Source organism: Venturia canescens, chromosome 1 (assembly GCF_019457755.1).
Source record: "Venturia canescens isolate UGA chromosome 1, ASM1945775v1, whole genome shotgun sequence".
NCBI lineage: Eukaryota > Metazoa > Arthropoda > Insecta > Hymenoptera > Ichneumonidae > Venturia > Venturia canescens.
The window spans coordinates 34,775,904-34,788,570 of record NC_057421.1 but is presented as its reverse complement, the minus strand read 5'-3'; the positions used below and the strand labels follow the sequence as shown (position 1 = coordinate 34,788,570).

At 37.9% G+C, this 12,667-nt stretch overlaps 1 protein-coding gene across 2 annotated transcripts; it reads left to right on the top strand.

The window, feature by feature from the left end:
- The first annotated feature begins 10,807 nt into the window (after nt 1-10,807).
- Nucleotides 10,808-11,798, top strand: LOC122418194 (uncharacterized). 2 transcript variants are annotated; one of them, XM_043432280.1, is made up of 3 exons: nt 10,808-11,095; nt 11,184-11,313; nt 11,624-11,798. In XM_043432280.1, the coding sequence occupies exons 1-3, from the start codon at nt 11,086-11,088 to the stop codon at nt 11,727-11,729; spliced, it is 246 nt and encodes an 81-aa protein (XP_043288215.1). In that variant the 5' UTR covers nt 10,808-11,085; the 3' UTR covers nt 11,730-11,798. The 2 variants fall into 2 exon arrangements, with proteins under 2 accessions (XP_043288215.1, XP_043288205.1); XM_043432270.1 differs by adding an exon at nt 11,392-11,527 and having other exon boundaries at nt 10,808-11,313.
- Nucleotides 11,799-12,667: the final 869 nt, after the last annotated feature.

Sequence of the window (12,667 nt, the reverse complement as noted above, 5' to 3'; positions counted from 1 at the left end):
TTTTACGTATATTGTGAGGAGAGGAGGTAACGATGAGAAGCGGCGCATGGTGAAGGAATAAAGTTAATGTCACATGCGAGAGTCTCTTCTATACCGAACGTAATTCGGTGTTATATACCGAAATAATACATGGCACATTGAGATATTCCCATTCATAATCGTATATATATTGTAATATTTCGTGATGCATTTACTATATATAAGATGAAACAATACTCGATCGAAGCCACGGTTCAGTCTCGTATCATTATCAATCAAAAGCACCCAAGTAATACTGCCGAAGTTTCTTGTATATTAGTTATAAATACGTATTCTTTATCAGGGTTCCTCGAAATGTTGTAATTTGTTATTCGCTTGGAAACGATATAGGTATATAGATAATAATTATTCTTGGGTTTTATCTGAGCAGGAAAGTCGTGATAAATGACTATTACAAGATACAAGCTCATCTTACGAAAACAGAAGTTTGAAAAGTTAGGATTTAGCAATAAAATGATAATGGGAAGATGCACGAAATTCACACATTTGGTGGAGACTTACCACCATCGCTGCGCTGCGCGATACCTCGCTTATCGCCCTTTCCCATAATTTGTACGTCTCGTCCTTTTTCCGCTGTAGCTTAGGATGAGACGTTCGTCGTGCCCGGCACTCTCAAACCTGTGAACGAGAATAGTATCACGCAAGCTTTAAATCGTTGCGACCAAGCGCCCTTAAACCTATGGAGGAGCACTACATTTTTTCGTCGTTTTACTCAAGATCACACTCTCCTTGATGGCGGTCTTTTATTCTGCGTATTCTGAATAAGAATCATCGACCTTCCTCGCATACTTGCGTGTAGAGTGCGCAAACCTATTTGAATTTTTATGGAACAACTGTCACGCGCCTCATCGAGTGTGGATATTGGAAAAATCGTATATAGTGATAGATCCTAAGTCGTACACGCAAATAGGTTTGAGGATAAAAGTTATTTGCCACATTTTTACTGATTTCTTAAACAGCCATTTATAAACGGTAGAAAATATTCACAAAACTTTGTGTCTGGGTACGTTCAATAAAGATGACGTTTGTGAGTACTTTTCTAGTAGATTTCTTGATAGGATGATGAACATTTTAAACACCTCAACCGAATCGTTCCTTGACCAGAAGGTTCTTAATTGTCAGTGATCGCACTACCACGTTTATTAGAAAAAAGAATACAAATTAAAGAAAATTTCAAACAGTTCTAATATTGGTTAGTAATAACGATGAAAAAAAAAACACTCGCTCTGAAAAACAATGCGTTCCTTCCGGTCCTGTTCTTACAATCGATTGTAATGAATCTTCATTGGAATAATTTTACTGACATTGCTATTGATCAAACAATTCGATGTATTTACCCGAATCATCTTTACTTGCAACGGCAAATAGAAGTAACGATATTTTTCTTCAATGGCAGTCGGATGGAATACTTCAAGTAAACATAGTAATTGGAAAACATCCTACCACAGAAGAAAAAACTCACAGTCATTTCTAACCTAAGAAACCCAAGCACAACCAAATGAAATGGTGGAAACACGCACACGTACACACGCGGGCGAGGGTCGGAGGTACATTGAGTCGGAAGTCGGTGAGGGAAATGGTCGAATACGAGCAGGCGGAAATTGCAAGATTCTCGATAGCGACCATGGCCCCTGTACTACAAGAAAAAGGAGAAATTTCAAAGTGTTGTTTGTGAAAAAAATAATATACAAGAGGAGGCTAAGTAGCGGCAAGAAGTATCAATGGGCCTCGGTAGCTGCTCATTTTTTCATATTGATAAACCCTTAAGGAGGGTGGCTACCGACGATACAATGTTGCCATGCTAAACCATGTTAAATACATCAAAAATTTCAAAATGATAAGTATTTAATAAAATTTGGTGAACATATTCTTTAGAGCCAAATTTGACAATACAATTTTTTTCAGATTTTTCTTCTGTACAGTTATCGAGTAATTGATCACTAAAGTTCAAGTGTATAAGCATAGCGTTTCCATGTATATAGGTATACATTCCGGGCATAAAAAATCTGCTTTAATGCGTATACTCGATAACTAAGCAGAAGAAAATTTTGAAAAAAATGGTGTCTTCGCACTTGATGTTGAAGAACATTATCACCAAATTTGATCAATTTCTTATCATTTTGACGAGTGTAGCCACCCTCCTTAAGCCTTTCCAACTGATAATTCTAGTCCACCGAGAACGCGACGCCATCGCTTTTAATAAATATATAGGCCATATATATATATAGTTAAAAAGAATCTTCGCGTCTTTTCGAAGTTACCAGAGATCTTACTGATTGCGCCCCCTTGTTCAATACATCGTATTCCATTGATGGAATTGCATTTGACGTAGACTACGAGTCGAGGTTCCTTAATAAAGCTATCTCTTTTCTCTCCTAACTGAACTAATACGCGTGAGACGGACCTGTCATTTAAAATCTTATTCTCCAAATCATCGACCTAATGGAAGTATATTAATGGAATAGATGTCTATTGAAAACGTATTTCGAATGTGCACCGGATTCGGTGATTCAGTAAAGTATTCAGTAAAGTACACATTCAACACTAAATTTATTTCTTGCAGTTTGTTCTGGTACGTACAATCCTCTGCTATTTTTTGTTTTTTCTATTTGCGCAAGTGAATTCGATTCCTTTCCGTAACAGAACGCTTTTTCTTAATTTCTCTGAGTCGAATCAAACATATTTGATAAATTATTTCCTAAAATCATGTGTTCTATTTCGTTAGAACGAAAAGTGTAGCCAGCCCTGAAGATACCTTAAATGGTTGCACTCCAGAAGATCAGAACAGTTCGTGCATCAAACAAGGTAAGAAAAAGGAATAAAAACGAACCCGCAAGGCACAATGTATAAAATATCACCCAGATATTGCAAGATCGGAGTTTATTTAACAAGGAGAAAATCGCAGAAAAAATGCAACGATTGTGGGTTTAGTACCGTTGTCAATAAAAATGGTCTTCTGTACTCATATTTATATACCAACGTGCATGCACATAAAGATCTGATACATTCTCCTATTCTCCATCTCTCTTTCTCTTCAAGTACAGGAAAAAGAAAAATTCTCGAAAAGTTCTTGTTCTGTCTGCCACATAGAGTTGACATATATAAAGCTTTCTCTGCTTTTGTTTCATCAAAGAACATATTCACTGCTCGCAAAGCTTTTACCTACTTCACTTATTTCACAAAATGCTTTGGAAGTTTCTTTTTTCCTCGATAGGTTTAGCGACACTTTGATAACTTCCTATCACGAAAATAACATTTTCATAGGTAAAAATACTCAAGCGAATTTTTGAAATGAAACATTTTTCTTTCTTCACTTTGTAACTCTTGAAAAATAAATTCAGCTGACTTCGATTCATTCCAAAAATCTTCTGACCAGGCGTGTTTCATCCGCTTGTTTATTATTGATGTTTTAATACAATTTCTCAAATGCGACAACTTTTTTATTGAAATCTGACACTCGAGTACAGTTGAGAAGAATCGAACGTCTCGACACATCGATGCGTTTTTTATTTTTCTATTTGTCTTCTCAAAAACCTAGATGTATAAACCCGGGGCGATGGATATTTATAACAAGATAAAAGGACACTCTCATCCCCTCCGGCATCGCTACCGCGACCGCGAAAGAGTCAAGCTATTTCGGTGCCTTTGACAAATTTGTGCGAGAAATTACGTCGGTTCACTTTGATGAAGAAGAGAGAGACAGTGAGACAAGGAGAGGAAGAGATGCGGGAAGCATGATGAAGAAAATAAGAGATGGAGTGAGGGATATCAAGTGGCAGCGTCTCGAGATTCCCTCGCGAATAAATCTTTACGAAGTGCCGCAACTAATCATGCATATACTCGCGAGTATTCTTTGTCTCTCTCTTTCCAACAAAAGAGGGCATATAACTATAAATTATATAACTTGTCTGTGGCACCGTCCAGAAGGAAAACTTTTTTAATGCAAAAGAGAATGAAAGACATCAAGCTAGTGGAGCCAAAACTTTGCAAGCTATGATCCAATATGAGAGATAACGGAAAGAAAAGGAATGTGCGGATGAGGGTCATGATGGAAAGTAATGATACTTCGTACTCAGTGGAGACGAACCAATCGCGAATTTTCTCCCATTTGATGGTCTGTCATTTCTAATCAACCGATTAGAAAACGTCAATCATATTCACTACTGTATCAACTGTTTCGAAAATTCGAAAGGGGTAGCTGTCTAAATCCGTAATTTGTCTTATGGGAGAACTTGGTGAAACTCTGCAAAAGGATTTGCCTCGATGAGACAATTTTCAAGAGTGACTGAAGGCATTTCATTGCATAGTCAACGCGAAACTCCTCCGTTCTAGCTGGAACGTATAGTATTACTTTCGATAACGGTTAATACCCATGGAAACTTTATGAAATGTTTGAAATTACTTCCATTTGTAGTTTTGTTCTTTACTGAAGGAGTTAAGAATGCTTGAAATTGTCAAGACAATCCACGCGTAACATAGGACGTAAAAATCATAAAAAATTGGATCGGTGATGAAAAAAACAACTGGGCACCTATTGATTATCGTTATTCAGGATTATCGAGTGAAAACGAATGTAAACGAAAAACGGCACAAATTGCCGGGATAGTGGATCCTAAAACGACAAATTGTAAAATGTTATTACATATATAAATCGGATAAATTTTGTGTCTTTTTGAGTATTGGATATAGAGCAGACCGGAGCAAAACAAGGTACTTCAATAATTACGGAATTTTTCTTTTTTTTCTTCAATTTTTCAAAATGTGAATAAAAAATGGAATTTTTTAAATTTCCTTCTTTTTTTCCTTTCCTTTTACACATTAGACCTTTCAAACTTTTTCTGAGAAGATGTTGTACTTTTGTACAACATCTTCTCAGACATACCAACGTTTTGCCCCGGTCTCCTCTACGTATCTCTAGAATATGGTGTCTGCGATGAGGAAGATTTGTAAAAAGTGGGTATTGGCGAAAGAGAACAAGGAGGAGAGAGAGAGAGAACAGGAAGGAAGGATGATTCCACCGAGACAATTTGGTGAGGACATTGGCGTAACGTGAGTCTAACATGCAGAGGCTCGTAACAAACGGCCTCTCGGGAGTCAATTGATTAATGCGAAATTCTCGGTCGCTCCTCGGTCCTCCGCGTCAACCTTTCCGGTGGGATTATATATACATTTCGAGTGTATGAATACAGCTCGACGAATAATCCGACAGCGAGTAGTATACCGCGCTGAACCAATTAATAAGATCCTTACAGATAATTCACTATAACGCTCACTGAACGAAAGTATCACTATACAAGCCTAAACGTATGTGATACGTGAATGTGCCAATATCTAGGTACCATTGGTACTATTTAGTACCAGGCGTAACGAACGTGACACAAACGCTATATAGTATAACGTTTCAACTCGCTCTGAGTGAGTAAACGAGTCGAACGTATTCGCACGATCAATAATTTGCAAAATGTATTCCTATATATATTCCTATATGCGAGTCATTCCATGAAACATTCCCGAAGGTTTGAATATATCAACTCTTTTGATTTGACTATAACATCGTAAATTGTTGCCACCCTCAGGACATTAGACACACGATTTAACAAATTTTCCAAACCCCTGTTCGACCACTGCTATTGAAATTATTGTCATTCGAGAAATGCCCATTTTCGAGTGGATTTCAGACCAATGAAAATAGGGTGGATCGAAAACGGTTTCTGCTTTGAATAGTTTCTTCCCTTCACTGTGATACCTCATAGATCTCTTTAAGGGGAACGTTTCCAAATGCATTAAAAACGTTTTTATAATGACCGTAACGAGATAGAGAAATCCAAATCCCGTACTGAAGAATGTCAGAACCTTTCCACGTAAATAAGATTAAAATATTTTCTTATTTCGTTTGGTTAATTGGAATGAAGTCTTGAACGGCATCGTTAGCGGGACCGAAGCTTGCAAACCAATTTTTGTCGTGGCAACGTCACGAGGAGACTGAAATTCGTGACATGGATCTTTTCATCTTGTAGCGACGTTACAAAAAAGACGGAATTCTTCGCGAGCTAATTTTTTTCTGATAACGACTTTGCAAAAGCAGATAATATACGCACGCGGAACTATGAATGGATTCCAAATTTTAAGTACTGGTGAGAAGTAATGAACGAAAAGTAATTCTCTTTATCATGTCGACCGCTGATCGCTTCAGCGATCATCTCCGAGTTAATAGGATCGGCGATTTTTTTGCTGTCTATGTGAATATCAAGAGCTACAGCGATCGATCAACGCCAAACCGACTGAATGAATGTTAACTTTTACAAGCTATCGATCGTGAAAAATGATATTTCATCAGCTTGACGATGTATAATTCATTTTACTTACCAGTTTTCTCTCGAATCATCTGTATCACTGTCTCTGTGAGATCCTACGATGAAAGTACGGGTTTGACGTCACGAAAACTGCGTACGTAAATAGACAAGTGCTTGTATCGAAAAAAAAAGACGAGATACAGAGTCTGAGGTGGGAAAGAATTTTGAAGAAACTGGATCAAAGTGGTTAAATAGCTGTAGACCACACAGGGACGTATATTTGGAAATGAGAAGAGTTTCTGAGACAAACTCCGGTCATGCCGAGCACGGCGCAACCCTGTTGCTTATCTCTTATTAAATCCTCCCCGTGCTATTTTCTTCGGATGAAATTTTAATTTTTTGTGAGACACCCTCCTCTATCAAATGTACATATCTTTTGCTGCCATCTCAGACTCTCTATGAGGGTCCCCTAGGATCTCTAGACCCGTAAACGCGCGTGTTTCGAGACGAGCACCAACTAAACTCCTGCCAACTGGGCTACGCGCGAGGATAATAATCATCCCTCGATTGCTCAGGCGCACCCTTCTCAAAGGCTCAACGCGCAAGTGAGCCATCCCTCGGAAATTCCAGGTTTTTTCGTCCTTCGTAGAATTTCATCAACGGTCGAGATTTAATTTTGCCAGCAATCGGTCCAATGGAACCCTCTTTACGGGCAGTCGGCAATTTCAAGAAAATCGCATACGACATCCAAGTTACGTGGGAGTACTAACTTCATTCACTATAAAACGGTTACTATGTCAGCAACATACGATAGCCATCCGCCGACAAGGCGGGATGCTGCTCTATTCAAAATTGAAACAAATTATACCCGGAATCAATGTACTTGTGCCATATTGGGTACAATCTACTTGGACGCTGACAGCGTTAATAGCGCCATTTTGCGTTCGACTTGGCGTTGTAAACACTATTCACTTTTCGATGAATCCAGTGTTATTTCGTCGAGTAATTGAAAAAGAACAAATCACTTGTTGGTTCCGCCATTTTGTAATCGCACCAAGCCGAACATGACGATAACGCAACCAACGTCATCACGTTCAATTCAAATCGAACACGTTTTAGCGTTATTAGCGTTATTAACGCTATTAACGCTGTCAGCGTTCAAGTAGAATGTACCCAAAAATTTAACCTAACATTCGAGTCTAGTTACAAATATGTTACCACAGATGTGGCTACGGTCGTTTTCTTCGATAAAGAAAAAAGATACGACGACAGAGATTCTCAACTTTGTCGACAGTCGAGTGTAACGACACATTTTGGATCTTTACCAGAAACATTTCAACCGAAATTTGATTGCACAACTACCACATATCAATTCTGCAGAACATTCTATTCGTAAATCTATAAATCGTAACGACTGTATCATGAAAATAAATAATATGAAAATATTATATCTAACGGTTCATTATTTAAAAAAAGTACTTCCATGAAATATCCAAACGTCATCCTGACGTTCACGTGTTTTGATCATTCGATCGGCAGAGTGTCTACATTTGTAACATGAAAATCATTTTTCATATTTCGCGCACTCATATTAAAAAAAAAATCGTTGGTGTAGTTACTCACGGTTACAGGAACGGGCCTCGATCTTCTTCCTACCTTTTTCTCCCGCGATCCTTGCGATCTCCGTTTTCCTCGACAATCCTCTCCCTCTCCGTCTTCCTCCACGATCCTTTCGCTCTCCCTCTGCCTCTACGGTTCTCTTATCCTACTCCGTGGTTCTGATCATAAAGAACTTTCTACATATTTTCAACACACTTTTCTTCATGATGCTGAAGTTTCCAACGTTGGAGTCCAACGAAATGATCGAAAAAAAATCTCCAATAATTCCAGTAATTCTCCTATTTTATTCCCTGCCAAATTTGCATTTCGTAGTTTTTCAAGCTGCACCAACGATTCGTGAAATAAAAAATTGGTGAATAACAAACGTTTTTTTCGTTCCTTTCGTTGGACTCCAACGTTGGAAACTTCAGCGTCATTTTTCTTCCAATGTTTTTTCGTCCCCCCATGTTTGAAATTTATCACTTCACCTTCAACTTTTGTTATCACTTCACCGTATCGCAGAAAATCGTAATCGCGATTCATTATCACAAGGTTATATTTCCGCTGGTTTTTTTTTCGAGAACGAACTTCGGTTTTTATTCACCAAAAATTTAACTTTATACCGACGCGAGAGAAAAAATTCGTTATTTAATTGTACGACCGATTGAATACGAAAATTAACATAAACGAAAAAAAATATCCCCACTTTGAGGGAGGACTCTTCTTTGCCTACTCTTCCCGAGGTTTTTTTTTCCCAGAAAACCGTTTTTGCGCAAATGGATAAGCCAATATGTCGAGTAACAGAAAAAATTGTAGTGACAAGACCTGTACCACCGTTTCATAGAGAATCGAGTGTGCCCGCGTACGTGCACGCGGGTCGGTTGCTCGCGTCCTATTGTTAGCATTTGACTAGTAAAAACTATTCGTAATGCTGTACATAGCTGCAGTTATACGCGTTGCGTGCATTGCTTAGCGTGCAGCGTTTGCAACTCCGACTTATCTGCATGGAATCTTGCCTGCGCGACTTCAAAGTGATACAGAAACTGTATCGAGCTCGGAACTGTGTCAAACTATCCACTATGGAGTAGATTTACTGACTGTCCGTTTTCGCTTGCCGACAACCCCATGGTTTTAAGACCGTGCGTTAGGTGCTTTGCTTTGCGTTGCGTTGCTCGGGATATGCTTGCATCTTAGCTCGCTTGCGGACACGCGCGCGTGCGAGCATACACAAGACTCTCGAAGCTATGTTATAGGCGTCACTAAACTCTTTCTGTTACTGGCCCTTGCCTCGATACTATTTTTCACCAATTACCAAAATTTTATAAATACTCATTCATGTGCAAATTTTTTAATAATAATAACATTGAGTGCGAGGACTTCCCTATCGGCTTATCTATAGTTGCATCAAAAAAAGGAATCTCAGAAATTAAAGAAAAAAAATGTATATTGACAAGGGGCGAATCGTTATTTTTTATTAAATTTCAATTTTAATATTCGTTACGTTGTGTTTTCGTGTCTTTTATCGATTCGCACGATCTTAAGTTCTTTTATTTTGTAATTTAGATGACCGATCAGTTGCTTCAGCGAGATTGAATTTACTGTTAAAATTATGAAATAACTGTTAAAGTTACAATAATTGATAAAATTATGACCGCTACCAATTTTTATTGGTTTCTATTTTATTTGTTTATCAATTAATTGAAAAAAATTAAATCGTAAAAAAGATTATTTTAGTCATTCAGGATAAAGTAGGATTCCACGTGTCGTATTTCGTGCCCCGTTTTCTCAATGCACTGGAATGTACAATGCGTATCGATAACAGCACACTCACGTTCCACGCCAGTCCTCACCCTACGTCCGCCGGGCGGTGAGTGAAGCGAAAAGCGAAACGTGTTGTGCCTCTCTCCTGTCTTCTGTCCAGCCCTCAGGCCGGAGCTCCCCCTCCCTGGGCGCGCCGAGCGGCGTGAGTGAAGCGAATCATGCTGCGACTGCGCCTCTCTCCCCTGTCTCGAGCTCAGCCCGGTGTCCGCCCGTCTCCCCTTTCTCCCGCTGGCTGACCGAACGCCTCTATCCCCACTCCGCTCTGCTACTACGCTACGTAGCGAATAGTCCAAACACGACCAAGCGTAAACGCGTGAAACGTAGACACGTGAAGAACGAAAACAAACCGAACGAATTATCCAAAATCCATTCGTAAATATTCACCGATTAAGGAGTTTCGGTACAGGCAATACAATGTTGCCATGCTAAACCATGCTAAAAACATAAAAAATTTCAAATAGTTTAGAATTTTATAAAATTTGGTGAACATATTCTTTAGTGCCAAATTTGGCAATACAAATTTTTTAAGATTTTTCTTCTACACAGTTATCGAGTAATTGATCACTAAAGTTTACGTGTATAAGCATAGCGTTTTCATATATATAGGTATACATTCCGGGCATAAGAAATTTGCTTTAATGCGTAATTACTCGATAACTAAGTAGAAGAAAATTTTGAAAAAAATTGTGTTTTTGCACTTGATGTTGAACAACATTATCACCAAGTTTGATCAATTTCTTAATATTTAAACTTTTGTACCGAAACTCCTTAATTGCCATAATTATCAATACACAAAATTGTATGTACCGAACCGTTGAATAAATTATGATCATCTATTAAAATTATACATTATTTGTGGCGTTTGTTGTTGTTACACGTTTGTTGTTGGGTAATTGACTACATTATTGAATACTTATAGAAACTCCAGGTAAAAACCTGGAGTGAGAAAGCCTTCAGATTTCTCGATCTTGCAATCCTAGAAGCTTTGCTTGAACTTGACTTTCAAGAGAACGGATACTTTCATCGGGTATGCAGCATCCAGTGCTCACTGTTCATCATTGCTTTATCGATCGGGCTGATCAGGCATCAGGGCATAGCCTCGCTAAAGCGTATTGCGATAAGCAATCTTGTTGTATATAATAATAAGAGGTAGATAGGCCTGTTACTTCTTTGTTTGATACAATTTTTGCAGAACTAAGGACGAGGAGCAAGAAGGAGATACGAGAAGAAAAGGTTGGGAGCTGGGAGCTTTATTGTGGTATGAGCGGTGCTCCGCTGACGCGAGAGCGCTCCGCCCGTAGCCCTCTGACAAACTTCTGTGAAACCAGAAATCATGCCAGAGGGTAAGGCTGTCCCGTTATATCATATTTTACATGCAAAGAAGTAATTCGCCATGAAAATAAAATAGTAATCCTCTGGCAATTGTAACAGTGCATTTCAATGATTCGTTTCCTGAAAATTTGAGTGTTCAAATTTACGATACGCAGAATGGTGCCTTTGCAATCTCGTTCGTTTGCGACATTAGTCAAGGAAATATCAAAGGACTCGCACGATGTGATGAGTAAGTAGCTCAAAACGTTGATTAATACTTATAGAAACTACTTTGTTACTAACTTCAGCACCATCATAACTGCTGTAGAATCAGATCACTTAAAATTATGGATTTTCGAAGATGAAAACGAACTGTCAATGGAAACAGGTGAAAATTTGAAAAGAATGAGACAATCTCCCGTAAATAGAAATATCATTGCCACAGGAGACAAAGAACACAAGCTGTAATTTTTTTATTTCGATAAATTAATGAGAGTTTTTGAAGAAAAAAAATTATCAGCATGACTGGCTGAAACTCAAAGTACGCCTGTGGATTTCAGACATCGAATTCATTCCTCATACATCAAGAATTGCAACAAGCAGCAGATATGGACATGTATGTATGCAATTATTAAAGTACTGGAGCATGTGTCATCTACAGGCTAAGAGGAAAAATCACTCCATACAAATTTGAAAACAATTGAATTGATATACTTCTTCCTCTTATAGTTTCTAGGTATAGAAAAATGTTTGAATTATTTAAGTCAATTATTGCATATCACAAATGTCCCCTGATTAATAAAAATTGAGAATTTTTTCCGATCTAGTGATCCCGTGATTTTTTTGTCATTGTTGAATACGTTTTGTGCAAAGAAAAGGATATTTTCATCAATGTTACTGATTTTTTTAGCCATTTAGTTCCATTAGATGGAGCTGCAGTATTGGTATCAATTCCAAAAATCGAACATCCATTTTGTTAGAATATTCCATGATGAACATTATTTTACTTTCTTTTCTATTATGCTGTAACTTAGATGGTTTTTAAAGACTCAATAACGTCATGAAACCGACATGCTTGCGTGTATAAAAGTGCAACAGTGCTCGCGATGTCTTTTTTTTAAACTTAGTGTCGAGTCACTACCGCGTCATTTGATATATTTGAAACATCTGTTTTACTGATCACCAAAATAATTATCAGTCACTAATAATCCATGACAATATTCATTACGTAAAAAACAGAAAAACATTCATTTTGTCAAGGTATATTTAACCTGAACACAATTTTACAATTTCACTATCCTTAATTATCGAAATGTTTGCACAGGTATATCGTTGTAGGATCTGGAAAAGGCATCATGAAGCTGGTCGATTTACGCAAATGCGAAAAAATTTTAAATACGTACAAAGATTTTGTCAGCAGCATAGCATATGTAGCTTGCTCAAAATCAAAACTATACATTGTAAGCGTCGATCTTGATCGATATTTTCGTATACACGATTTGGACACCAAAGCTCTTTTAAAAAAGGTATTTCAATCTTTATTCTGCTGAAATGTTTTTTTAACTCCACTCTTGCGATACGAATTGAACATTCAAATGTGTTCA